This window comes from Larus michahellis, chromosome 23 (genome assembly GCF_964199755.1).
Source record: "Larus michahellis chromosome 23, bLarMic1.1, whole genome shotgun sequence".
NCBI classification, from domain to species: domain Eukaryota; kingdom Metazoa; phylum Chordata; class Aves; order Charadriiformes; family Laridae; genus Larus; species Larus michahellis.
Window position 1 is genome coordinate 4253950 of NC_133918.1, and position 27837 is coordinate 4281786.

Consider the following 27837-nt stretch of genomic DNA (forward strand, 5'->3'; position numbering starts at 1 on the left):
CCCTTCTCTGGCCCCATCCCCATTCCCATCCCATCCCTGGCCTCATCCCAACCCCATCCCCAGTCACATCCCAATACTATCCCCATTCCCATCCCATTCCCAGTCCCACCCCATCCCCATTCCCATCCCATCCCTGTCCCCATCCCATCCCCAGTCACATCCCAATATTATCCCCATTCCCAACCCATCCCTGACCCCATTTGAACCCCACCTCCAATTCCCCCCCCCAATCCTACCTCCATTCCCACCCTATTCCTGGCCCCAGCCCACCCCATCCCCAATCCGACCCCACCCCATCCTTGCCCCCCCCCCCCTTCCCTCCCATCCCCCTCCACCCCCTCAACCCAATCCCGCCCCAATCCCAATCTCGGCCCCGCCCTGCCCCCTCCCCCTCCCGCCCCTATTTCACCCCCCCCCCGCCGCCCCCCCCCCCCCCCCCCCCCCCCCGTTGCCATCCGTCGGGCGATGGCGTCACCGTGCGGCCGCGCCCGGCAGCGCCCGCGTCCTCCCCGGGGCAGGGCAGGATCGGGCCCCCCGGGACCCGGGGTGTGGTGGGATGGAGTTGGGGGGGGGACACGGGGCTCTGGGCGCCCCCCGGGGCAGGGCAGTGCTCCGGCCCCCGGGGTGGGTGCAGGGCTGGGGATGTGGGTCAGGATCCGTCCCTCGACACCCCATGGGGTGCCTGCTGCTCCCCGGGGAAGGTGGGAGGGGGCTCAAGCCGGCGCGGTGCCCCCACAGCCTGTCCCCGGCGCTGGCTTTCGAGTGATGGGGAACGGCTGCGGCGTGGGGCGGCGGCCCGGGGCCGCCCTTCGCTCCCCCCCCCGCCACTAGCCTGTCGAGCTCAGCCCGGAGCCCCGGGGGGGCCGGCGGGGCGCGGTGCAGTGGCGGCGTCGGGCCGTGGGGTGGCACGGCCGAGCCAGCCGGGAGAGCAGCGCCGGGCGGTGCTGCTGCCTGGGAGGGTCCCCGGGCACCGCAGCCCCGTCCCCGCATCCCCACCTTCCTCTTTCCCCGCATCCCTGCCTTCCCGCTTCCCGGCATCCTTGCTTCCCGGCATCCCTGCCTTCCCGCGTCCGCACATCCTCCATCCCTCCCTCCACCCCTGCATCCCTCCCTCCATCTCTCCATCCCTCCCTCCATCTCTCCATCCCTCCCTCCATCTCTCCATCCCTCCATCCACCCCTGCATCCCTCCCTCCATCTCTCCATCCCTCCCTCCACCCCTGCATCCCTCCCTCCATCTCTCCATCCCTCCCTCCATCTCTCCATCCCTCCCTCCACCCCTGCATCCCTCCTTCCATCCCTGCATCCATCCCTCCCTGCATCCCTCCATCCATCCCCGCATCCCTCCCTCCCAGCGCCGCTCAGCACCGCCGAGGAGCCGAGCCCTGACGCCCCCGAGGTGGGGGAGCAGGTCGGGGTGTGGGGGTCCTGCCCGCCTCTTGGCAGCACGGGCCCGGGGGGCTGCAGCCGGGCGCAGCGCCAGCCCCGAGGCGTGCGGGGGCTGAGCGGCCCCCGCACCCCGCGCCCACCCTCCACACAGCCGCCCCCGCGCCGGGGATGAGGCAGCGTCGAGGGGGACACGGCCCCGCCGTGCAGCGCCGCCGCAGCTAACGGTACGTGCCGGGTCCCCAAATCCCACCCGAATATTAACGGGGTTGTAAAGAGTAAGAGGCTGCGGGGCCCTGTGCCGGGGAGGGAGTGGGGGGGGGGGGGCTCTGCCCGGGCGTGCTTGATGTTGGGGTGGTTTTGGGGGTGACTGCAAGAATAGGGTGCAAATCCCCCAACGTGCCAGTCCGTGGGGCACAGCCTGGGCTCTGGGTGCAAGATCCGGCCTGCCCAGTTCCGAAAAGCCGAGGTAGCCCCAGAAAGGTGGGAAAGCGGTGGGAAATGGGGACAGTGCGGGGGCCTGGTGTGAAAAGCTGGAGGCGGGGGGGCACAACATGCGTCGGGGGAGGTATTATCTCCAAAAAGGCAGCGTACGTGCCTGGTGGGAAGGAGATTTGTGGCTGCGACTTCATCGCGCTGGATAATCCCGAGCGTTGCTTTTGACTGGGCCATCTGGGCGCCCGCACGCGTGGGGGCAGCGGCGGGGGGGGCCGCGGCGATGGCTGGCTCTCCTCTCCTGAGCAGCTGGCGGGAGCTCGCCGCCTCCGGCCCACCATGCCCTCCTCCAAGACCGGCAGCGAGTACTGGATCGACGGGTCCCACCGCGAGACGGCCTTGGAAGATTTCTACGTCGTGGGCCCCGAGCTGGGACGGTACCGGCTGGCGGAGGGGGGGGTTGGCAGGGGCTGGCGAGGGGGGACAGGAGCTCTCCTTGCATGGGAGTGTGCCCTGATCGGGGCAGGGACTGGCCTGGTGGGGAGAGGAAGGGACGGAGGGATGGAGGCATGGATGGAGGGATGGAGGGGTGCAGGAAGGGATAGAGGGGTGGATGAAGGGATGGAAGTGTGGATGAAGGGATGGAGGCATGGATGGAGGGGTGGATGAAGGGATGGAGGGATGCAGGAAATGATAGAGGCATGGATGGAGGGGTGGATGAAGGGATGAAGGGATGGAGGCATGGATGGAGGGGTGGATGAAGGGCTGGAGGGATGCAGGAAGGGACGGAGGCATGGATGAAGGGATGGAGGGATGGGTGAAGGGATGGAGGCATGGATGAAGGGATGGAGGGATGCAGGAAGGGATGGAGGGGTGGATGAAGGGATGGAAGTGTGGATGAAGGGATGCAGGAAGGGATGGAGGGATGGATGAAGAGATGGAGGGATGGAGGGGTGGATGAAGGGATGGAGGCATGGATGGAGGGGTGGATGAAGGGATGGAGGAATGGAGGCGTGGATGGAGGGATGGAGGGGTGCAGGAAGGGATAGAGGGGTGGATGAAGGGGTAGATGGGGGATGGAATGGGGGGAGAACCTGCCCTCAGATGGAAGCTGCAGCAGGGTAGGTTTAGGCTGGACATTAGGAAAAAATTCTTCCCAGAAAGAGTGGTCAGACACTGGAACAGGCTGCCCAGGGAGGTGGTGGAGTCGCCATCCCTGGATGTGTTTAAGGCTCGTTTAGATGTGGTGTTGGGGGATATGGTGTAAGGGAGAACTTTGTGGAGTGGAGATGATGGTTGGACTCAATGATCACAAGGGCCTTTTCCAACCTAAATGATTCTATGATTCTATGAAGGGATGAAGGGATGGAGGCATGGATGGAGGGGTGGATTAAGGGATGGAGGGATGCAGGAAATGATGGAGGCATGGATGGAGGGGCAGATGAAGGGATGGAGGGATGCAGGAAGGGATGGAGGCTTGGATGGAGGCCTGGATGGAGGGATGGAGGGGTGCAGGAAGGGATGGAGGCATGGATGGAGGGGTGGATGAAGGGATGGAGGGATGCAGGAAGGGATGGAGGCATGGATGGAGGGGTGCAGGAAGGGATGCAGGGGTGGACGAAGGGGTAGATGGGGGATGGAATGGGGGGAGAACCTGCCCTCAGATGGAAGCTGGGGCTTGGGATCCATGGTGACGCTGCAGCAGTGCTTTCGGGAGCATCCATGGAGGGTTTGGAGGATGGGGCCTGTGTTCCCCGTGCACGTGGAGCAGTACATTTCTCCCCGCTGTGGTGGGGAGGGGGCTCGTGGCGTGACCCGTCTCCCCTCTGAGCAGCCCAAGGCTTTGGGGCGGTGGGGGATGACCCTGGCACGGTGTGGGACCGCAGTGGGTCCCTCCTGCCACAGCCCCCCGCAAATGACGGGCAGCGCCAGCCCCAGCGAAGGAGCATGGCCCCGGGGGGGTGGGATTTATCCCCAGATCTGGATCTGTCCCCCTGGGTTGGAAAGCCCCACCGAGGGCACCGGCTCTGTCCCCACAGCCGTGGGGCGTGCGGTGGCACCGACGGGAGCTGCCTTGGCAGACACCGGCTGTTCGGTGGAGACTCTTGTGATGTATTTATTAGAGGTCCTACTGTAAATCCCTACGGACAGGGAACACCAGGGCTGGCCTGCCCGGTCCCGCGGGCGCTGTGTGCCACCAGGACGCACGCGTTTTAAACCTGCCCGAAGGCAGTGCCCATCCCTGCTTCCCCGGTGGGTTTGCCCTCGCCCCTGGCACATCTTGCTCCGGCACTGCCGTCCCCTGCGGCAGCTCGTCCCTGTCCCAGCCCTCGTGGGGCCCCTTGGGATGCAGCACCCGGGGGGGAGCCCAGGGCCGGTGCCAAGTGTCCCAGGGGCCACGACGCATCCTGGGGATACCCAGGACCAGCTCCCGCGTCCCGTGGAGGAGAGCGGCAGCGCTGGCACTGAGGTCCCATGCTGGGATTGCTCCCAACCGGAGGGCAGGTGACAAGGGGCAGCCGGTGTGGCGGTGCCCCCGGGGCAGGGGGGTGCAAGGGGGTGCTGGGAGCCTGTGTGCGGAAAGTCTGCCGGCCCCGTTGGAGGGGGCTCCGGGCTGTGCCGGCAGTGAGGAGGCAGTGCCGCCCGCCAAGCCCTGCGCTGAAGGGGATGTTTTCGGCGGTGGTGGTTCAGGCTGGGCCAGTCTTGGCGGTCCGCGGGGTTTCCATCGGCCGAGGAGGCTTTGAGCCTGAAAAACAGCAGCTTTGGTAAAAGCGGGTATTTGAGGCGGCTTGTTGAGGTGTGGCCAGTACCAGCCCGGGGCTCGGCAGCACAGAGCCCTGCGCAGCCGGGTGTGGGACAGAGGGACAGGCTCTGAGCCCCGGGACCCCCTTTCAACCGTCCACCCATCCGTCCGTCCATCCATCCATCCATCCATGCGCTTTCAGCATCCAGGTTTAAATCCAACTGGTCCCAGTCTTGCTCCGCTCGTGGCTGCTCTGGGCACACGGTACGATACGGGGCGGTGGGAGCCCACTCGCCGCGTGTGGCTTTCGTTCGGTACCTCTCTGCCGCGGTGCGCCGATGCTGCCCGAGCCGCCGTGCCGGACCACGGTGTGGGATCCTGCCCCCACCTTAGAAGCCAGCGGGAGCAGGGGAAGGATGGCGGGGCGCGGGGTGGCCGTCCCACCGGCCATGCTGCCATGCCAGCGGGGAGGACCCAGCCTGACATGCCCTGGGGGTGGGTGCCTTGGAGCAGTCTGGGGGCTGCTCTCGGCCGTCGCAGCGTGGCTGTGGGCGGCAGCATCCAGCCGGGTGCCGGGTTGACCGTGGCTTCACCCCATCCTCCCCACGGGCCAGCCCCGGCGCTCGGCAAGCGGCACGTGCCCCCGCTGCTTGTCCAGGCTCCCTTGGCAAATCCCATTGTTCGACATTTTCCAGTTCATCTGTAAAGCAAATGCAATTATCTCCTGTCGCAGTCAAGGTTGATTGCGGACATTTATTTGAGGCCTTAAGCAGCGGCAAGCGGTGGCTGCCGGGGCCGGCGGGGCGAGGGGCCGGGGGTGTAGCGAATGCCGGCACAAATCCGTAATTGGGAAGGCGCGAGGGGCAGCGGGCGCCATGCCACGGGCACAGCGGGCTGCGCCACCCCCGAGGAGCGACCCCAGCACCTCCTAAACGCCGAGCCGAGGGCTGCTAAACGATCCTGTTAGAGGCAGGAATCAGGCCGCAAATTATCCGTGCGGAAAAATTCTCGCCGAGTCCGAGCTGGGATTCAGCCGTGGCAAAGGGGTGGGAGGATGGGGAGGCGGGGGGGGTGGGTGCGGGATGCTGGGTCCTGCCCCCGCGCCGGCTGGGAAATCAGGATGCCGCAGCCAGGGGAGATGCTCAGGGCTTTTTCTCCCATTGGAAGTGCGTTCTTGTTGCAGTTGCAGCAGGAGTGATGCCATTTTGGGTTGAAAGGGAAGCCTTCCGCTTATTTTCCTGAGCTGGAGAAGGTGGTGGTGACGGCCACCCCTCCCCTCCAAGCCTGAGCAATTTGTTTCCAAATACGCTTTGTATTCGCGACATAAAATTCCACGGAAAATGTCGAGCAAAAGGAAGAAAACGTTTCGAAAACGGCCAAGGTCTAGAACTGCCGGGTTTTGCTCGCCCCACAGCATCCCCCAGCCCCGCAGCATCCCCCCCCCCCCCCCCCCCCCCCCGGCTCGGTGGTACCCGGCTCTGCCGTTGCCATGGGAACGCGATTCCCAAGTTCAGCCGGATGAGTTGCAAAATCCGCTCTCGTTTTTTAAAGCAAATCTCTCTTTCATGAGAGCACCCTGGGGATCACCGGCGGCGGCGGCGGGGCGTGCAGCACGTGGGGCTGCAGCAAAGGGTCCCTTGCAGCCACGCGGGGGGGTTGGGCAGGGTCTCGGCCGGGGTTGTGGGGGGGGGATTTTGGCGCAAAAAATGCTCCCTGGACACACGGGGCTGGACTCTCGGCGCTTCCCTGGGCAGGCGGGGATGCCGCGCGCCTCGAGGCAGAGCCCGAACTCCGTCCCAGAAGACCCCGAAGCCAAAGAGCAATAAACCGCGGCCGATTCCTCGGGGGCGAGAATTAATCTGCTCCGAGGAGCCAGGCAGCGAAGGTGAAATTGCAAACGAGCCCCGTAATGGCCTGTAGGCACGGGTTGATTTCACCGTCCAGTGGTTAGAAAACGTTATTAACTCGATGTGAAAATCGCTGGCAGCCGAGGGGCACGGCCGGGGGTGTCACGGGGATGATCCCCCTTGTCACTTGGAGCGGTTTAGCCTGGCAAGGAAGTTTCGCGGCGGTGCGGGATGGCCCCGGGTGCCGTGGCCTTGCCAGGGACACAGCTGGGACGGGGACCCTCGCCGTGTCCCCGCGGTGAGGTCGTGAGCAGGGAGCGGGAGGCTCCGTCCCGTCGTGAAAGCCGCTTAAGGCTTTAAACCCCCTGTAGGACTCAGTTTTAATTAAAATGGCTTTATCCGGGAAAGCTGGAAATGATGCGGGGAGGAGGATGCACGGGGGCGGGGGGGGAAGATGCGCCAGGGGCTGGCATTGGCAAAGGTGATGGTGGGGGGCATGGAACTAGCGGGACCCCCCCGGCCGCATCCAGGCCACCTCTTCACCCTCCGTCCTCCCGCAGGGGAGCCACCTCGGTGGTGTACAGCTGCGAGGAGAAGGGCACGGGCACCCCCTACGCCGCCAAGATACTGAAGAAGACGGTGAGTGTCGGGCGGGCCGGGGGGGCTGCAGGGTGGGGGGGCGAGGTCTCTGCTCCGATCCCAAAGCACCTTGGCACCGGTGGGGCACCAGGACGGGCACGGGGCTGTCGGCCGGGCATCGCTCCCGCGGTCTGGGGGTCCTGGGTGGAGAAAAATGCCGGGTTTCGGGCTGGGGGTGCAGCGGGCTGGGGGAGGACGGGAGACTGGGGGGCATGAGAGGGGTCTCTGCATGGCGGGGGGGGGTGCCGGCCCCGGAGCCGGCAGCAGAGGTAACGCCGCCTCCACCGCGGGCTCTGCTTTCCAGATCGACAAAAAGATCGTGAGGACGGAGATCGGGGTCCTGCTGCGGCTCTCGCACCCCAATATCGTGAGTATGACACACACCCCCCACCTCCCCCCCGCCTCGGGAAGCCCTGCCTGCCCCCCATGTCCCCTCCCTGCCCTGCAGAGGGGCTGTGGGTGCCCGGTCCTCGCCGTGCCACGGTGCCTCCCCCCTCGCTGCCGCATGAAACCCCTGCTCCTTGCAGCGCCTTTGAGCTTCCCAGCTCCGATATCGAGGGCCAGGGCTCCCCCCATCCTCCCCGCACCCCCCCCCCCCCCGCCCCATATCCCCTGGCCTGAGATTTCCATTTGGTAAGCAATTTCCATCAAGGAGATCAAATGAATGCCCCGGAAAATTGCCCGCCTGTAATGAATCCTGCAAGGGGAGATAAAAGGGGAGGCCGGGGCCGCGGGTGCTGGGTGCCGAGCCCTGGCGCGGCCGGACGCCGTTCCTCTTTGCTCAGCGCTGGGGGGGGATAACGTCAGCTCGGCTGGAACGATTCGCAACGCCCGGGAGCGGATCGAATCACCCCTGGTGTCAGCAGAGACGGGGACGGCGTCTCGGCCCCTCCGCAATGGCAGGGGGCCCCGTGGCCCCCCCTCCTCCGGTCCCTCCACCCGCCAAAAAGGCTTAGTTCCACCGGCAAATTGCCGAAACCTCTTGGGGATGACCTGAGGGAAAGAAATCACACAATAAGCCACCTGGAAGCTGCTGCGGTGCTGGGCACTGGCTCTGGGGCGGGGGGCGACAGACCCTGCTCCAAGCGATTTTGTGGCCGGGACATCGCTGGGACATCGCTGGGACATCCCCGCGCCGCTGCCGCCCACACTGCCGTATTTTCACAGTGTGGCTCAAAACCCCGGGCACGGCTCCTTCCAGCCCAACCTGTGTCAACCAGCCCTGGAGCAACAAGGCTTTGCTCTCTGGAGGAGCCCTCACCGGGATGTCGTGCCCACTCGCCGCCTCCAAAACCGTGATGCAAGAGACGAAGCCAAAGGAAGTCCAAAAATGAGGATGACGGGATAAACAGGCTGGAGCCGGGGGGTCGGAGAGCTAGGAATGGGCATTGGGATGTTTCAGGGTTTTGGGGCAATCGGGTTCTTCAGTCTTTTCCATGGAGACGCTTCCCCAACTCCAGGACATTTGGAGAAACGCAGGGATAATGGCCAGGATGGGCATTACCCGCTCGGAGCAGCCCGGGAGGATGCTCGGCTGATATCGGCCACAGACGGGGAGAGGCTCCTCTCTGACGCGTTATCAGAAACGCCACAGAAAATTCCATTCCTGCCCTCCCTCCTCCTTTACTCTCCGCCGAGACGGGGAGGAAGAACCAGCTGGACATTTTTAATATTTAAATCACCGAGTTTTCCGTAGGGTTCTGCTCACTCCCAAGTTCAAGTGTTTTGGTTTTGGTTTGGTTTTTTTTTTTTCTTCCCGAAGGAGAGACGCTCCGTTGCATGGTTTTCGCTGCCTACGCGCTCGCTGTCGTTCAAGCACCAACCTCAACAGCGGATGATAATAGGATTGTAAACTTTTGAAGTTAATAGGAAAATTATAGTGCTTCTGTGTATTATTATAATGCAGTAAGCTGCCACATAGTGTCTCTCACCCTGCAGGGTATCACGGCTTGTCACCCAGCCTATGAAGGTAATGATTAAAGCCCCATGAAATTCGCAGTGTCACAAAAGTCTTAAGAAGCATGAAATTCTCTGTTTTCCATTAAAAAAAAAAAAAAAATTGCATTTTGAGGTATTTTTTTTTAAGAGAGACCTGTTAATTCCAGATTTGCTGCAGTGGCACAAAGGTCTTGCGCAGACAATCTCACCTTGCGTGGGAGCTAAAAAAAACAAACCCCAAAATCAGGAGAAAAACCGCTGTTTCTTTAGTGCTGCCTCTGCAAAATGGTCCGAGGGATGTTTCCAAAAGCACCCGGGGGGTCCCAGGGCCCCGGTCCCAGAGGTGGCTTTGGCCCCTCGGGGCTCCGTGGGTCTCTCCCGCATCCCTGCGAGTGCAGATGCGCAGGGTCCGTCCCAGGAGGGACGAGGGCAGAGCTTTGCCGGGGGTCAGCCCCCCATGCCATGGGGCTGGAGGGAGGTTTCCGAGGTGCCAGCACGGCCGAGGAAGCTGCGAAATTAAAAAGCTTTCGGTGAGCTCCTCTTCCAGCTAACGAGCTTGGAGAAAAGAAGAGGATAAAGGCGTGGAGTGTCCGCCTCTTCCCATTCCCAGCATCCTCTTTAATGCGTAACCAGTGAGCAGGGCTGTTCCAAAGGGTTAAAAAAAAAAATAAAAAAATCCCGTTCAAACGAATAAAAGGTCAAGGAGGGAAATGTGCCGGCTGTCCCGGTAAACCCCGTGCACGCTGTGGTGTGGTGGTCGCGTGCTCCTCCCGGCGCAGCCAGCATCCGCATCCCACACCCGCATCCCGCATCCCTCCTGTCGCCCCTTGCAGATCAAGCTGAAGGAGATCTTCGAGACGCCCTCCGAGATCGCGCTCGTCCTGGAGCTGGTGACGGGAGGAGAGCTCTTCGACAGGTACGCGGTCCCCATCCCGGCTCCTGACGAGGGGCAGAAATCTCGCCTGAACGTTCACGGGGAGGATGAGGATGGAGGGGGCTGACGCTCACCGTCATCGGGGGGGCTGGGGAGCAAGGGGGGGGGTTCTGTGTGGGGCAGGGCACCGCTGTGCTGACCCCCTGTGCCCGCAGGATCGTGGAGAGGGGTTTCTACAGCGAGCGGGATGCGGCCCACGTCGTCAAGCAGATCCTGGAAGCCGTTTCGGTAACGCGCGCGCGTGTGTGTGTGTGTGTGTGTGTGTGTCCCCGCAGCCCCTGGGGACGGCCTGGGAGGAGGTGCCATGCGTGGTTTGGGGTGGGTGTTGCTGTGGGCGCTGCACCCTCCCAGATACCCCTGGGGAAAGACGCCCAGGGCTGCACCCATCCCAAATATCCCTGGGGAGAGGCATTGGGAGCTGCACCATCCCAAATATCCCTGGGGAGAGACGGCCAGGGCTGCACCCATCCCACATATCCCTGGGGAGAGGCATTGGGAGCTGCACCATCCCAAGTATCCCTAGGGAGAGACACCCAGAGCTGCACCCATCCCAAATATCACCGGGGAGAGGCATTGGGAGCTGCACCCATCCCAAATATCCCTGGGGAGAGGAGCCTGGAGCTGCATGATCCCAAATATCTCCGGGGAGAGACACCCAGAGCTGCACCCATCCCAAATATCCCTGGGGAGAGGTATCGGGACCTGCACCATCCCAAATATCCCTGGGGAGAGGCATTGGGAGCTGCACCCATCCCAAATATCCCTGGGGAGAGGAGCCTGGAGCTGCATGATCCCAAGAATCCCTGGGGAGAGACATCCAGAGCTGCACCCATCCCAAATATCCCTGAGGAGAGACACCCAGAGCTGCACCCATCCCAAATATCCCTGAGGAGAGACACCCAGAGCTATACCCATCCCGAATATCCCTGGGAAGAGGTACCCAGAGCTGCACCACCCCAAATATCCCTGGGGAGAGACACCCAGAGCTCCACCCATCCCAAACACCCGCCGGGGAGAGACACCCAAAACTGCACCATCCCAAATGTCCCGAGGGAAAGGCATTTGCCTGCTCGCCCTTGGCCCTCCGAAGGCGTCGCTGGCAGAGGCGCCTCTTCCCATCCGCGTTTGGAGGGATGAAGGAGAGGAGGGAGGAAGGTCAGCGGAGCTCAGCATCGCAGGTCGGCTGGAGATGGGGTTTCTATGGCAATGGGAGGGTTTAAAAATGGACGTTCACAACGGAAAACGTCCTTCCCGTGCCCCCGCGGCCATGCCGGCAGCTCCGGCAAGGCAGGTGTTGGGTGTTTCCAAAGGAATGGTCGGGCAAGTTGGTCCCAGATCCCAGATTGCTGCCGCCTCCTCCCGAATTCTGTTCGACGCAGACGGGGCTCCCCTGCCCTTCCCTTCCTTCCCGCATCCCCGCTTCTCTTTCTGTAGTATTTGCATGAAAACGGAGTCGTCCACCGTGACCTGAAGCCGGAGAACCTGCTCTACGCAGACCTGTCCCCCGACGCTCCCCTTAAAATCGGTGGGTCCTCAGGGGCACCCCCGGAGGGGCTCGCGGCACGAGGCAGGGGTTAATGGTGCCTCTCCCTGATGGCCTCTCCCCTCCGTGTCCCTCCAAGGTGACTTTGGGCTCTCCAAGATCGTGGATGAACAGGACACCATGAAAACCGTCTGCGGGACGCCGGGGTACTGCGGTGAGCGGGAGGGAAGAGTTGGGGGGGGGGAGGCTGAGGCCACGCACAGCTCGGTGCAGGGATGGCCAACAGCTGCACCGGGCTCGGGAGATGGTGCCGGTGCCCAGGGGGTGTTTCGTCTGCCGGGAGCTCCCCGTACTCGTGCATTTGAACCCCAAATTGTACTTCCAGCCCCCGAAATACTCCACGGGTGCCCGTACGGCCCTGAAGTGGATATGTGGTCCGTGGGCGTCATCACCTACATCCTGTGAGTAACGCTGCCGGGGCCCCGTGGGCGGTGAAACCGCGGCGGTGGAACGGTTTGCTCCCCCTCAGCCCCACCGCCAGCAGCCGGCAGACGCCGGCGGGGCTGTGCCGCGGGGCGGCCACGTGTAGCTCCTCTCTCCCCTGCTCGTCGCAGGCTCTGCGGCTTCGAGCCCTTCTTCGACCCCCGCGGGGACCAGTACATGTACAGCCGCATCCTCACCTGCGACTACGAGTTCGTGTCCCCGTGGTGGGATGAGGTTTCCCTCAACGCCAAGGACTTGGTGAGCGAGGCGGCGCCGGGGCTCAGGGCTGGCCGGTACGGAGGCTTGAGATCAAGGCTTGGGAAATAAAAAAATCAGGGGCTTTTGACAAATCAAGCCTTTTTGTTGGTTGCAGGTCAGAAAATTGATCGTCCTGGACCCCCAGAAGAGACTGACCGTCTACCAGGCTCTGGAGCACCCCTGGGTCACCGGGAAAGCTGCTAAATTCGCTCACATGGACAGCACGCAGAAGAAACTGCAGGAATTTAACGCCAGGCGGAAACTGAAGGTAAAGGTGAAAAAGCGAAGGTGCCCCATTAACCCCGGGGGTGGCTCGTGTTCGCGTCCCCTCCTGCAAACAGCTGGGGCCACCGAGAGCTGCCGTCGCTGGGTTTTAAGGATCCCGAGCAGATAAACGTTCAGCGACACGTGGCAGCTCGGGGAGGGGGCTGGTTTGCGGAGGGGGGCGAAGGTTGATGGAGCGGCTCCTCGCAGCTGCATCCCCTGGGGAGCAGTGGCCAGATTGCCAGTGGTGCTAGCCGCTGCTGGGAGAAGCCTTGCCCGAGGGGAAGGGCTGCGCTTCCCAGCTCAGCGTGGCCGAAGGAGCGGGCGCCGTCTGCCCTTCTGCACGCTCCGGGGGCTCGGGCGGCATCGGAGGGGCGACGTCTGCCAAAGACACGCTAATAACCCTTGTGCCTCTGCAACAGGCTGCCATGAAAGCCGTGGTGGCTTCCAGCCGCTTGGGCAACCACGGGCACCACGACTGCTCCCGCAGCGGGCGCAGCCAGGGGGGGCCCCGGGATGCCTGCATGCCCCAGGGAACGGGGACCGCCGGCCCCGAAGCCACCGCCACTGAGGACCTCGGTGCTTTCCGGAGCGACTGTCCCGCTGTGTCCAAGGTTCCCGTGAACGGCGCCGGCTGCAAGAGCTAACGGCTCGCCGCGGCTTCCACAAGCAATACCCCACCGACCCTCGGACGCTGGCACCGGGAGAGGCGGGGGGAGCCGGGAGGGGGGGGACAGGAGCGCCCCGAGGGTCGGTGTGCGTCGGGGGGCCGTGGTCTGTCGCGTGGAGCATCCTTATTTAGTGTCCTGTTGCCAGTGCCGTCGTACCTGGTCGCTGTGAGTGTGTGTCTGTACGGACCCAACTGAGGAAACAAGGCTGGTGACTCGGTCTTCCGAAACATTTTGGCCCCTGCGGCACGAAAAGATCCCAAGTGGCTTAAAAACGAGGAGCAAACTGCAGAAAACGGATTTCTTTCCCCTCCCCTGCAAAGGCAGTAGGCTGTCTCTGTGATGGAGTTTTGTACGTTGCTGTCAATAGCCCCGAAGGGTTTGTTTGCGTAGGGGAGAGGGTGCGTCCGGATTATCGCTGCCCGTCGACGCTACATCTACAGTCGCTGCGACGAGCCCCAGCCGTAGGTTTGCTGCTGTGTTAGACGAGGTTTGTAGGAGCCTTTGAACCCAGCTGTTTGATCCTATCCGGACAAAAAGTGTTTGCCAGTGGTTCCTTTTATTATCGCTAGACGGTAGCCGGCCTCCGCTTGATTTGTGCTTTGGTTCCACCCCAGTTTCTTTTGTTCCCACGTTCGGTCTTGCTGTGGATCCGTGACGGTGGTAGGATTGTCAGGAGCCGGGAACGCCGCCTCCGCGTCGGCATTCCGGGTTACAGTTTACATGGCGAATTTTTAACGAAGAACGACGCAACTCTTTCTACGGCGCGTTGCGGACTTTGTAACGCGTAACGGTGCTGTCGTTCCCTGAGCGAGGACAATGAGTTTATACCTATTTTGGGGTTTTGGGTTTTTTTTAAGACTAAATGACACCAGTTGACAAAGTTCTTGAAATTTTTTGGGCAGTTATTTACCAAGCCACAGGATAAGCATTTGCAGATTTCAATACAGAACAGGTATTTAGACAGGAAAAGCCATATTACAGGTGGGGGATTAGAGAAAGGCGGGCAGCGGTGCCGCGGTACCCGCCCCCCTCGCGGTTTGGGCCGTACACGCGTAAGAATGTGTTTGGGCCAAAAAAAAAAAAAAAAAAAAAATCTCCACTGGAGAAGAACAAAATTTGAACAGGAGGTTCATTTTCCTCCAGGACAGGGACGTACAACCCATCTGCAAATAAAAATTAAAATTGTGCCGAAGCCGAAAGCTGCCGCTATGGACACGCGGCTCGGCGCAGGGGATGCGTCAGCAGCTCCGAGCCGCGGGACGGCAAACGCGCCACGAGGACTTTCACTTTTATTTCCAGCACAAGCAGAAATCATAAAGATGATGTGTAAGGGCTGATCCGTACCGCAGGGAGCTCATTTATGTTCAGGGCGCTTGTAAAGCCGAATGCAGAGGAGAGATCGGGCGTTAAAGAGGGTTTTTTAATTGGAAAAATACTAGGTCTTCACCAGAAATATGCTTTTTTTTTTTTTTTTTTTAAAAACTAACGGTCATACCTTCAATGGGGAAGCAGATGCGCAGCAAGGTATCGCGTTGGAGAAAGCAAACGCTGATGACATGGGAAAATGCTTCAGCAAGGGGAAAATTATTCCTTTCTCTTTGTGTTTTGCAGGAAGGGCAGTTGGTTTCTCTCCATTTTTTTTTTTTTTTTAATATAGAGGGCTGAACCTTGCAGTGTGCTGAACTCCGGTCTTTATCCCATGCTTAGGGTGACGCTCTCTGTCCTTCGGAGTCCGTGACGTGTCCAGCGGGGACAGAACTCCACCTTCAACCATGTTCTTTGCTAACCCGGGTCTTAAAAGACTATTTTATACCCTTTGACATGAAATACTTATTTAAACGCCTTGCAGGACCAGGCCAGAGAGCTCAGCACACCCGGAGCCTGTGAAGCAGGGACCGATGTTGAGAAATGCTGAATAAGGTTATCCTGTCCGCAGACCGCTCCTGGTCCTGCAGGATAACGGGAAATAAGGTATTAATTAGGTAACAGCGAGTAACAGAGTGTCTTCCGCAATGGAAGGCACCCGAGGGAAAACTGTAAGGGGAAAAAGGAGTTTGCCTCTCATGTTACGTCAACAAAGTATTATTCCACAAATATCAGTACTTAAAGGTAGGAAAAAAAAAATAAAATAATGTACTCCTGGGAGTCAAGCTAATAGGAGGTGCCGTTTTGGTCTGTATGGTGTTTTCAGGATGTGTTTTAATAACTTACTACTTCAGTATAGCGGTGACATTTCTGATATTGCAGGTATTTATAAAGAAGTATAGACAGCTAATAAAGTATCAAACATCATGACGTGGGCTCCGTTTTCACTGTTATTCTCCAAACAGAAGGGCTAAAAATTGACAGGGCCAAACGGCAGCTTGCTGAAGGGCACTTCCCCCCCCCCCCCCCGATTTTTTAACCCGTTTTCAGATCACAATTTATTTTCAGGCTCAGGAAAACTAAACATTCACTCCATCTGTGAGGAGAGGCTGAGAGAGCTGGGGGGGTTCAGCCTGGAGAAGAGAAGGCTCCGGGGAGACCTTCCAGCCCCTGCCAGTCCCTAAAGGGGCTCCAAGAAGGATGGGGAGGGACTCTGGATCAGGGAGGGGAGCCATGGGACGAGGGGGAAGGGTTTTCCACTGAAAGAGGGACGGTTTAGATGAGATAAGAGGAAGAAATTTTTCACTCTGAGGGTGGTGAGCTCCTGGCCCAGGTTGCCCAGAGAAGCTGTGGCTGCCCCATCCCTGGAGGGGTTCAAGGCCAGGTTGGACGGGGCTTGGAGCAACCTGGGCTGGTGGGAGGTGTCCCTGCCCAGGGCAGGGGGTGGCACTGGGTGGGCTTTAAGGTCCCTTCAACCCGAACCATTCCGTGATCCTATCCCAAACCATCCCCTGACCTTCCGCTCGTTTTGCCTCAGTGTAAATATGCTCCAGCACTTTTGGGCCGGGCCTGCGCTACACGAGCACGCCCCGGGCCCGCGCGGTAATTTAACCAAAAGAAAGGCAAGTCCCTGCTCGCGTCTGTGGGGGTTTGAGGAGCCCGCAACAATTCACTGTCCTTATTATTCTGTCCAATTATTGTCCCATTGTCCGTATGTCCAATAATCCATTGTCCAATTATTTTGTCACCCGATGACACTCCCCTACCCCCCACCCGGGACTCGGGGAAAAACCAAGGAAACCCGAGGGCTGAAATATAAACAGATTTATATTTATATTTATATTTATATTATTGATTAAGATTAATAACACCAGCCTGGGCCCTGACGCCACCACTCCGGCGGCAGAAGGAGGAAGTGACGCCATCAACAAAGACGCTCCGCAGCGGGGGCGGGTCGTGTCCCCCAACCCTCCAATGGAAGGAGAGCTCGGGGGCGGAGCTCTGGAGGAGAGGGCGCTCTGATTGGCCGGAGCCTCTGTGTTTTGGCGGCGGGTAGGCGGGGCTGGCCGCGCCAGCGGGGCTTTCCCATTGGCTGCCGCGTTGCCGGGGAGGAGGGCGGCGCACGCGCGGGGAGCGGCCGGCCTCATATGAAGGGCGGGGGCGAGGCGCGCGCGTCCGCCTCACGATCGGTAACGAGACCCCCCGGGGCCCCTGAGGGGAGCGCGGCGGCGGGAGGGGGAGCGGCCCGCGGCCTCGCACCGGCACCGGGAGGGCAGGGGAGGGCGGCCGGACCCCTCGTGGGGGTCTCGAAAGGGCGGCCGGTCCCCTCAGCGCGGCGGGAGCCCCCCTGCCCGGGGGCACCGGGGCCGTCCCCCTCGGGGCCCGGTCATTACCTCACGGCGGGCCCCAGCGGTTTGGGGGGGAAGCCGGGGCAGGGTCCGCCGGCTGAGTCGGGGCTGTTGGAACCCGGTAGTTCTCTCGAACTGCGTCCCGGTGACGGGCTTCGCGTCCCGGTGACGGGCTTCGCGTCCCGGCCCCCGGCTCGCCGGGGTCGGCCGTTCGGTGCGGTAATAACGTCCGCTTCTTGCCGTCCCTCGGTGGCAGGACCGCCCTCCAGCCCCCCGGGGAAACTGGAGTCTTCGGTTTTGTAAGTACTGGAGGGTTTTCTTCTTCTTCACGGGTCTTTCTTAAAGCCTTTCAGGTCTTTAGGAAACGGGAGGACTCTGTAGCCGGTTCTCTCAGATTATAACCGTAAACTACATACAAAAATTCTCACAGCACGGTGTAATTTTCAGGATGTGACAAGTGGCCTCCATCATTGGGGTTTGGTAGCAAGGAGCTGTGGAATGTGCAGGCCCGCGTCAGCGTTTTCTTATCTATTTGTGACAGTGTTTTCTGCACTTACACATTCACTGAAACCTCCTATTTCACACAGCTGTAGAACGATACAGTATTAGAACTTAATTTTGGAGAATGCGTGCAAGTATTAGTCCTCTAAAGGTATGTGGAATATTAGTGGTTCGGTCTAAATAAAATTAATGCTAAACAAGTTCTATGCAAGTAGTATGCCATTGTGGCCTAACACTAAGTAATTAGCTCTAAGTGATTAATTTCATTTAAATTGAACCACTAATACCCCATATTCCTTTACAGTCTAGTGATTTCAAAGGTAAAATGATACATAATTGTAATAATACATGCTCTATTTAAGTCCTGTATTTCTCTTTAAAAAAAGAAATGGGAAAAAATGGACCAAATGGTGTGTAACTTTTATTCCCTTTTTCTTCAGAGCACGCTGGAGTTTTCCTTTTCTACGTGAACCACAGTCATGACAGATCAAGAGTATGTTCTTTGCATGTGGAAGAAGCGTTTATGGCCAGCAAAGGTAAAGCAGATGTACAAATGAGGAAAGATTTGTGGATATAACTTAGGAATGGATGAAATGGGGTAGTAAGAGCGAGCTCCAAGTAAACACCTTAAAAAAGAACTAATCTGTAGAGATCCACATATCGCAACCAGATGCCATGGAATATCAGTCTGTCTTGTGCTGTTTATATTAAAAATGTTTTGATGTCAGATCTGTCCTCTAGTCTAACAGACCTCATCAAGGATTTTAAATGCATGTTTTTCTCTTTAATGTAGGTTTTGTACAAAACTGGAGTTGGTGGGAAAACATCTGTTGATAATGCGAAGGAGACATCTTTTAAAGTTGAAATACTTGGCATGGAAGAACAGTTGAGTATCCTTGTTTCTGTTGTATGTTTGCACTCTTAGACATGAACAAAAAAAGTAGTAGTAATCCCTTTATCTGAAGATATCTGTGAAATGAGGCCATTGATTACATGGCTAACCCAAAACCTGTTGCCTTTTCAGAGCTGGCTGTATAGTTGTCTCATGGAACATCCATAAACAACGGACTGCTAGCTCAGGCATTCTTCATGTGTTTTGTTTTCCTTAACTTCTGCTAACAAGTGTAGCTTTTTGGGGAAGAAAAGTACTGCAAGTTTATTGCCAGATGAAAGCAGTCTCATGCTGTTAATGTTTATCGCTGTGCCGTTTTGAGTCAGCTTTGTTGTGTTTGTTGATTTATTGTGATTTTTCAGGATTAGTGTGAAGTGTGTGGATGCTGTACCACTGAAGGAAGAATGTATAGAAAACATCGCTTCTAGCTTAGGTGAGGAGATGACAAAACATTTGCTGCTTTGTTTGTATTCTGGTTGTAAAACTTACACAAAAACTTAACCTGGGGGACAGTAGTTATATATTTCACTATGTATTTAATGAGGGAGTTGGTTTTGCATTTCTTTCCCCCTCTTTCCATTCCATCTGTAAAGTTTGAAAATAGACTAAGCATTATCACGGCTACTTTTGCTCTTCCCTCATGCGGTGTATTGGAAGGAATGGTGAAGAAGTTTCTGTGTACTTGCATCAAAATAGGGTGTTGGAAGCTTCGACTTTGTGTGTCCCTATATACTTTGCCGTAATATTCATGGATAATTTAAGTGTTAACTTGCATCTTAAAGACAAGATACACTATAAATAAAATTTCTTATTTCTTATATGCAAAGAAAGCTTATTGCATTTATTGCATGTTCTTCTTCATCAGATCAAAGGAATAATTCAAGTGAGGCTGTGGAAGAACTGAAATATCGTCGTTCTCTTAAAATTGCTCTGGATATTTTGAATCAAAATGTATCCCCCAGAGAAGAGCCACCAAATACTCAGTTACCCCAGGAAAACAATGCAGGATCTCTCTCATCTACCCCCTTACGTAGATGTCGATCGCTCTGTCACTCTAAGGAAAAGTTGGAGCCTCAGACTTCCAGGAAGAAAAGAGAACAAAAAAATAACCCCAGCCTGAAGACTGATACAAAAACCCAAACAGCTTCCTTCCTTTTGGAGGAGAGCGCTAAAGCGCATGAAAGAGGAACAAACCCTTCCATGTGTAGTACTGTGGACTTGAGGAACACATCAAACTCAGGCAGTCAAAACTGCAAAACACCAGAATCAAATTCACTACCAAGACAGAAAGAAATCGAGCCCAGACTGTTGACAAAGTCCCAAATAGGAAATAAAGTCTCACTTAAGAAAAAAAGTGAGCAAGGAAGAAAAAGACGAAGAGGTGCAGGATCACCTGTGTCGCATATCAACCATTTCCCTACAGATCCAGCCCAGCCCCTTCCTGAGAAAGAGTCTCCGCTGCCTGTCCCCCGTGAGGCTGGCACGGAGGGACCTGTCAGAAGGGCCAACACCAGGAGTCAGCCTAAAAGGACAGTACTGGATTCCTCCTGTAAAAGTGCCTCGGATGACTTGGAAAAAAGCATCAGTAGTGAGAGTGAAAGTCTAGCAAAGCAATTAGGTGGAAGAAAACAGCCAGAGAGTTTAAAACAGGTTAATGGAGAACAAGAGATTGGTGCGACTCTGTCCTCACACGGAAAAAGGAAATGCAGAAATTGCCCTGAATCTTCATCTGGGCCTTCTAACCATGAGACGCTTTCTGATGGCGTCCCCTCTCAGTGTGAAGAGGAGGAAAATAAGAATACTTCACATGTGATTATGAGTAAAGTAAAGCCGTTTCAGCTGCCTGACTTTGAGGAAGATGAAGGTGGGCATGGCGCTTGGGGATGGGAACACTTCATCCCATTTGATTGTGGAGCACTGTTACTCATCTTGGGATGTTGCATTGCTTTTGTGAATGAGGTTCTTAAATTACTGATTTTAATTCCTTTTGTTTTAAAGTTTTGGAGAAGCACAAAGTGCAGTCACTCTAGTATTGGCTAAAAACTAGTGTGGCATTTAGGTTGTCTGGAGTTGTTTTGGATTTTGCATTGAAAAACTGTACTTGGCAGTAATTCACTAGAGGACTTGCTAATGTCACACTTAGTTTTTTTTTTTCTTTTCCACTGTCTAGTTAGTGTTGAGCTGAAATGATGATGTGTAAAGGAACAGGCTGGTGCAGAGTACTGAAATCAGCCTGTTCTTGTCCCTTTCCTTTTTTTATCTTTTATTCAGATTATTAGGCCTTTATCTTAGCAGAGAATTGAGAGCATGTGTGGTGTGACAGTCCTTGTGTTATGGTGACTTCTGCTGCTGTGGGGTCACTTCCCCGGCGCTGTGTTTCACCTGGGCTGAAGCTGATACTTTTTTTTAGTCACTATTCCTTCTTTACAAACACCAGTGCTTGCTCCTGTTGGCAGGACTGGAATCATCTGACCTGTCTCCAAAGATAGTTTCCTCAGAGAGCCTGTCTCGCCTCTCAGCTCTGGTAGACGAGGAGGAGGAGGATGAAGAGCTTCCTAGTATTTTATCACATCAAGGTGAGACATAGTGTACCTATATGAGACTTCTTCACCCAGCCTCAGTGTGCTCTTTTAGGGTATTTGTCCCTCTAGATTGCTGACAAGCTGTGGTAATGAATCCCAACCTTTCTAGAAAGTGAATCCAGCTTTGTTCAAGCTTGAAATAAAATGTGTTTCTTGGATGCCCCAGAAAGGCTTTTTGAACCAGAATGAGATGCAAATCTCTGGAAATGGGCAAGGGCCAAGGAGTGAACTGTCTGAGCTCCTATGTTCAGAGCTACCCATGCTGTGTTTTGGGAGGTGTGAGGGGATGTCTTGTCACCTTAATTGAAACCTGTAAAAGCATTGAAGTGAAACTCCCGAAAGGAAGCTGATAGAAGGGAGAGTGAACTGTCTTGTCTCTCTGTTTTTAAATAAATATTACTTTATTTTTTCATCACAGAACCACAATCAATTGAAGAAGGAATTTTGGTCTGGTGCAAATTGCGAAGGTATCCTTATTGGCCAGCAGTGGTAAGACCAGCTTGCTGCCTTCTTAGAGTGCTATTGCAGGGGGTCTGATGAGGAACAGTTTAACGAGTTCTTGAGTGGCTTTTGCCCTTCTTGGCTTGGGTAGAGCTGGAAATGGTAAAGGTCTTCCAGTAGAAGTGTTCCAAAGATAATAGAAGTGAACTTAAATATGACAAAAACATGTAAAAAAATATGGTTGATTCTGGTATGATTCTGTTGGAGCAGAGGGTTACTACTGTGCCTTTATAGCTTGTACTGGGAATTAGGGTTGCCGTACCCAGCTAACAAAAGAAACAGGATGGGTCCTTGTGCACTAAGAAAAATGCTCCATTTGGGTAACTTGCTATTCTTGCCACTTTAAACTTAATTTCTGGTATTTGTGTAACTTCCTTGAAGTATGGGGTGTGCCATATAATGTCAATGGAAAATGTTCCTGCTTTGTAAGCGTATTTTAGGATGCTAATGAGACTTTATCCTTTAAACAGGTAAAAAATGTGAAGCGGAAACTCAGAAAGGCGTGTGTGCTGTTTATAGAAGGGAATACAAATGACAAGAAAAAAGGGTAAATGTTGTGGATTGTGATGATGATCTGCACTTTCGGTTTCCCTGGATGGTGTCTGTACTCTGTTCCTGGTACAGGGCAATTATGCTGACAGGTGAAGCTGAGGTTGATCTCAGAGGGAGGGACCTCTCAGGGAAAGGGGAGGATTCGCAGGTGTGGGCTGTGTGCTTTGTCCTGCTGCCAGCTCAGCCTGGCTGGTATTTATGTGAGCAGCTGATGCCTAAGTGAGGAATAAAAAAAGGGCTGGGGACCTAGCTATTGGTTTGTTGGTTTTTCTTTTTTTTTTTTTTTACATATGGTGCCCAAACTTTCTGGAAATGCAGGTGTGCCTCTTTTTTTTTTTTTTTTGAAACCAGGTATTTCTCTGTTAAAAGATTTCATAGTTTTAGCTTATTATGAAAACCAAAACTAGTAAAACCTGCATTCCTGAATTCCTTATGAAATCTGATTTTCAGGGAGGAGTAGAATTGCAGTAAACAGAGATGCAACTCAACTGCCTCTTTTTCCCTAACCGTGTTTCTTTGTTTCATCAAGTTTCTCAGTATCTCTTAAGAGTCTGAAGCACTTTGATTGTGAAGAAAAGCAGGACCTCATCGTAAGTACTACCAGTAACATGTAACCATGAGTGTATACATGTGTTGGGAAAAATAAGGTTGTGTACACAATGTATAACTGGGCCTGCCGAGGAGCGTGGTGCAGTTGGCTTGGTTGACAGTTCTCTGTTCACTTTCCCTCTATCCAACAAACTAATTAAACGTAATTTGTGCTCCACAAAATGGAGAATAATATGGGAATGGGATCCCCTGACACCTTTTTCTGTCTCAGTGAGGCTCTTACTGTGGTTTCACTTGTGGGTTTTCTACCTACACCAAAGCCGCTGTCGCACTGCACGGCAAAGCGATGGCAGAAGTTGAATTTCAGAAGAATGCAGAAAATTTCAAGTAAATTTTGATTCATTATCGCTAGCCATTTCTGTCACCTGGTTAGTGGCCTAGACCTCAAAGCTGCAACAGGATGCTCTTTTTAGAACTGTAAATGGCTCTTGTTTTGTAGGAACGAGCCAAAGAAGATTATCGCCAAGAAATTGAGTGGTGTATTCGATTGATTTCTGACTATCGAATTAGAGTAGGTAAGCAGATGAGTCGGATGATGTCATCCATTCTGATTTACATCAGAAAAAAAACACCAAAACTGTCAGCTTTGTTTCATAGGCTTCATTGAACTGATAAATAATCCTGTTTTGGGCTTTTTAGGTTGTCATTCTTTTACGGGCTCCTTCTTGGAATATTTTGCTGCTGATATCAGTAAGTGAATTCATTATCTTTTGTATTCTTCTCTTAGTAGGTAAGTTTAGCTCTAATATTTACCAATGTGTGTGAGTTAGGCATCAGACCCGGTGAGGGACTGTTAAAATTACTACATGCTGTTATTGCACTCTAAGGTTTTTCAGTCCCACAACAAAAGTTAAATATTGACTGTTAAAGACACTCCAGTAACTGGTTGCTTCACATGATAGAGAGTTCGTTTCAGAGCTCCTGCCAGAACTTCAACTCCCTAAGCTTTTTTTTTTTTAAGCAAAATTAAGATTTTGTTGTTGGTGGCTTTTTTACCTTCTTTGGTAGAGGAGAAAGTAAAAATTCTCTCTTATCAAAAAAGTCCCTTATTTTATATTTGTATATGTAAGTATGTATGCGAAAAAGCCCCTTGTTTTTTATATTTAAGTAAGAATGATTGTGGGTTTTTTTTCAGGCTACCCCGTTAGGAAGGAGGGTTATCAAGGTTTAGTCCCAATGACCTTTCCAAACACGGCAGAGGAAGATGTTGAAGAGTCTTCATCAGAAACTTCACCTCAGAAGCCCTCCAAGAAACTTCTCCCTGACAGAACGAGAGCCGCTAGAGACAAAGCGAATAAAAAGATAGTGGAGTTTATAGTGAAGACCAAGGGGGCCGAAGAGCATCTTTTGGCTATTTTGAAAAGCAGAAAACAGTCGCGGTGGCTGAAGGAATTCCTGAATTCAAGTCAGTACATGAACTGCGTTGAGACGTATTTAGAGGATGAAGAACAATTAGACCTTGTGGTGAACTACTTGAAGGAGGTGTATTGTGAGATAGGTGCTAAAAATCTGCATCAAATTAATGGAGACGCAATAAAATTTATTTCGGATGTCCTTTTGCCCGAAGTAAGTAAACATGAGAAAAGTAAACGTTCAAGTAAATAACGCTAGTGTTACGTGATTAGAGTTTAATGACTGAGGGAGGGTTCCCCGGGAGCTGGCAGATCCGTTGAAGTCTGTTTGCCAGCTTGGGTCACAGTCCCTTCAGCTCAAAGGGCATAAAACTGCGTGGTTGCAATATACGATGAGTGAAGAATACTAAAATCAGGGCAGGAGGTTCTTAAACCATGTTCAGGGGCTGGTAATCAGAGAACAAGTATGTTCATGTTACATGTTGGAGAAAAATAAACAAAGCGGGAGTGTTAATCACTGCGTGCTTCCTGTGGGTGTTGATGTTAGGAGGCTGACAGGGTTGTGGGTGAGATGGGAACCAGTGTCATTCTAAACGTTGATTTTTAAGCCATTAGCACAGGATGGGGAAGCTTTAGATAGTATGACGTTTTTAAAGGCAGAGTGGTTGCTTTTGGTGTATTTTGATTACTTCTGAAACTCTTCAAAGCTTTGGGTTTGTTTATTTTTTAATCTGGCAAAACAACCCTGATTTTTCTGGTGTTTCTATGGTTCTTTGTGTGTGTTGGGGGGTGGGTTGTTTGTTTTTACAGTTAAACGTTTAGATACTGTTCTTCCTAGGAACTTTCCTGGGAGGATATAGTAACTTCTGTAGAAACAAAATTACTATGAAGAATATCTTAATCTGGTTATAAAAATACTCTCCTGGGAATGTTAAATACAGTAGAGGGAGGTGGGGGGAGTTTTCCTATCCTTGAGAAGAACTTTGTCATCCTGGAACGTGCCAGCGGAGAACAGCCTGGCTTTCAGAGGGGGTTGGTACTGGACACAGTGTCCTGCTCGTGCTGTTGTCGGATGCGTTATGGTGACGCAGGAGCAGATGCAGCCACTGTCTCCCGCAACGCTGCGAAGCCTGAGCTTTGCCTGTTGCCAGCGCAGTTATTTTCTGCCCTGCTTGAGAAGGTGCTTTGGCCTCTGCTTAACAGTCGGTCTTGTTTTTGAAAGACAAGACTCGTGTCCCTCTCAACTAGTGCCTTAGAAATAAAACTGGCCTTGATGGAACAAGGCTTGTGGGTACCGAGGAATACTGAATTTAGACCCCCCTTGTTTCCTGTGTAGTATGCTCTGCATGGAAGCTTTGTCACACCCTAAAGCCGATAAAAAGTTTGGGAACGCTAAAGGACAAGTTGGAATTATTTCTTTAAGAACAGGTACCCAATGAGCAGTTTCATCCCGGTTTCCTAAGTGATTGAGGAACCTTATCCTAAAAATGTGCTCATCTGTTGAGATGGCTTCAAGTCGCTGGTTGTAAATTAACTTTTGTTTCACGAGTATAAATGAATCAAATGCTTTTACAGGCCATCATTTATGCGATTTCTGCTGTGGATGACATAGATTACAAGAAGGCAGAGGAGAAATACATAAAAGGACCATCCGTGAGCAAAAGGTATCTTTTTATTTTTAGTAACCTCTGATTTTTTTTTTTCTTACTAGTTTACTGTTTATATGGAAAGATGTGAGTATAAGGGCAGGAGAGCTCAGTACCCCTCCTTCTGTCGGGCAAGCTTCCTCATTGTCTGACAGAATGATTAAACATGGGAAAGTTCCTGCTGAGTTACTGTAACACACTGCAAACTGTTTAATATGTGAAGATTATTTTTAATACAGAACTTCAATGTGTTTCTTTCCAGGGAGAGAGAAATATTTGATGAAGAAATTATAGGAAGAAAAAAGAGGAAGACCAAACGCGCATCTGCAGACAGCGCCTGAGCGGTGGTACAAACTTTCCCAAGTTACCCTGGCACTGTGCCTGTGTAATAGAGATGTGGTTCTTTGTATAAAATGTGTAATTCTCACTTTTTAAAGTATATCTTCAGAGCTGTAGTCACTGCAATGCTGTACTGCTGTCAGATGCAGTTGTGTCTTCAGCTTCGCTCTCCGTTCTGGGTGCCGGCGTCGCTTCCCTGGGCCGTGCCGCGGGGAGCTGCCTGGAGCAGCCGCTGTGGGCGCCGCCTCTCACCCCCTTGGGGCACTTCATGTGGAACCCGGCAAAACCCCAAGGGGTTTGAGAGCTGCTTGCTGTAACACTAAGCTTTGTAGGAATTATTTTGGCCAAATATCTGACAAAGGGAGGGCTGGTGTCGTCAGAAAGGCGTGTGCTGATGAATTACGTAGCCGTGTGTTACCCGATGACATTAGTGGATGTAGGCAGGGTCCCTGTCTGCAGATGCTCCCGGCAGGTTGGTTATTTTTGCTTCATGTGTCTCAAAGTGCAGGAAATGAAATCAGTAGCTAGTGATGCAATCCGAATAACAAAGGCTTTGTTTGTGTTGATAGGACAACTGTAAAATCCAGTGGAAAAGGAATGCAATGTTTGCTTGAAGAACAAAAACCACTCACATTTAAAAGTGAAACCGTTTTGAATGCTGCTTTAATGGTTTTCTTTGAGGCCATGATTTTGGGAACACTTCTGTCTTTTTCTGTCTGATTTTAAATATAAAATTTAATCATGCCTAGTTCCTCCTGCGGCTTTTGCTGAAGGTGTAACGTATCGCAAATTGCCTTTGACAGACTTGCAGTGTTATTGAGAACTATCTAATGATAAAAGCCCAATGATTTACTATTTTTCTATATTATAATGCCAATGTGGTCTACTTGCTTGTCCAATAGGAACTGAGATGATTTTTGGAATTTGAGGAAGAAGTTCCAATATAAATTGGGGTACAGATGTGTATTCTGGCTAGAGTAATTCTCTGAGTATGTTTTAACCACAGGTTTGGTTGCTCCGTGATGGGTTTCAATATGCATTTAGAATCTTTATTGGTGTTACTAAAGGGACATTCACAAGTGCATCAATCACAGGGATAACAGACCTGGACTCTTCTTGTGCGCTTCTGGGTTACCGTGATCCACAGCGCTGTACAAAACCAGCGAAAGGACCCTTCGGCTCCTCCTTCAGCCCCCGGTGCTGGAGCAGCAGAGCCCCCTCATCTCCTCGCCTTTAGCTCTGTCCTCACTTTTCCTGCCTTTCAGCCACGCGTTGGGTGAAAGTGCTCCAGAAAGTTTGAATCCCTAAAAACCACTCCCAGCTGCCGCCCCAGGCATCAGAGGGTGGTGACAGAACTCCGCCTCGAGACTGAGTTCGGTCTCGCAATGTATGGAATTATGTGGTCCTAACTCAATTAAAGTTGGGTGAAGTGAACCATCAAAGGCTTGTCCTGGCTTTTGTTTGAATGGGCTCATTCATTTCCGAATACTGGTTTTAAGCTGTGGTTGCTGGTGCACACAGGCAGAGGCTCTTCCACCCAAATTTTACATCAGGCAAAGATTATTTTAGCTGTCAGCTAAAACCCTAGTATTGTGTTACTAAACATGGGGTGGGTACGAGAAAGCAAACTTACTGTTTTCTGTTATTGTGCTTTAATTAAAAGGGATACTTGCAGGCACCATCCCTGCTACAAACGAGCTTGTCCGATTTTAATTGATGCATATTCCTTTGCGTAAGCTGCCTCTTCCCCTGCGTGGGGTCGTGCCCCTTGTCTGTGCTGCTGCTCGCGTTTGTTTCTACGATACAAAAGGGTTTGGAGCGGGTGGGATGCATCTACCGGCGCCTGGGCGGCGGTTTTGGGCTGCTCTGGAAGAATTTTTAGAGCAGCGGGCGAATTCGCAGCCCGAGCCGCGGAAGGAAAAGTAACCGCTGCCGAAACCCGGGATCGAACCAGGGACCTTTAGATCTTCAGTCTAACGCTCTCCCAACTGAGCTATTTCGGCTGCGTGAGAGCACTCTACCCCCCCCTTCCTGAGACCCCCCCACGGTGGGGCCGGGCCCGGCGGGGGT

At 53.9% G+C, this 27837-nt stretch overlaps 2 protein-coding genes and 1 non-coding gene across 5 annotated transcripts; 2 read left to right on the top strand and 1 right to left on the bottom strand.

Annotated features, from left to right (window-relative positions):
- Positions 1-1386: 1386 nt before the first annotated feature.
- LOC141734159 (calcium/calmodulin-dependent protein kinase type IV-like) lies at positions 1387-14195 on the top strand. Of its 2 annotated transcripts, XM_074565520.1 has the most exons (13): positions 1387-1612; positions 2130-2257; positions 6971-7049; positions 7354-7416; positions 9821-9903; positions 10077-10149; positions 11356-11446; positions 11544-11618; positions 11790-11865; positions 12019-12145; positions 12261-12413; positions 12832-13029; positions 13226-14195. In XM_074565520.1, the coding sequence occupies exons 2-13, from the start codon at positions 2160-2162 to the stop codon at positions 13247-13249; spliced, it is 1140 nt and encodes a 379-aa protein (XP_074421621.1). In that variant the 5' UTR covers positions 1387-1612; positions 2130-2159; the 3' UTR covers positions 13250-14195. The 2 variants fall into 2 exon arrangements, with proteins under 2 accessions (XP_074421621.1, XP_074421620.1); XM_074565519.1 differs by lacking the exon at positions 13226-14195 and having other exon boundaries at positions 12832-13154.
- A 2349-nt stretch (positions 14196-16544) lies between these two features.
- Positions 16545-27464, top strand: PWWP3A (PWWP domain containing 3A, DNA repair factor). 2 transcript variants are annotated; one of them, XM_074565516.1, is made up of 15 exons: positions 16552-16634; positions 17050-17092; positions 17735-17830; positions 18088-18179; positions 18549-18619; positions 19052-20050; positions 20643-20762; positions 21187-21257; positions 21740-21816; positions 22351-22411; positions 22870-22945; positions 23070-23120; positions 23566-23996; positions 25358-25446; positions 25691-27464. In XM_074565516.1, the coding sequence occupies exons 3-15, from the start codon at positions 17774-17776 to the stop codon at positions 25767-25769; spliced, it is 2274 nt and encodes a 757-aa protein (XP_074421617.1). In that variant the 5' UTR covers positions 16552-16634; positions 17050-17092; positions 17735-17773; the 3' UTR covers positions 25770-27464. The 2 variants fall into 2 exon arrangements, with proteins under 2 accessions (XP_074421619.1, XP_074421617.1); XM_074565518.1 differs by lacking the exon at positions 17050-17092 and having other exon boundaries at positions 16545-16634.
- Positions 27465-27697: 233 nt separating this feature from the next.
- On the bottom strand, positions 27698-27770 carry TRNAF-GAA (transfer RNA phenylalanine (anticodon GAA)). The gene has a single exon. It is a non-coding gene; the product is annotated as a tRNA-Phe (tRNA).
- Between the last annotated feature and the right edge of the window lie 67 nt (positions 27771-27837).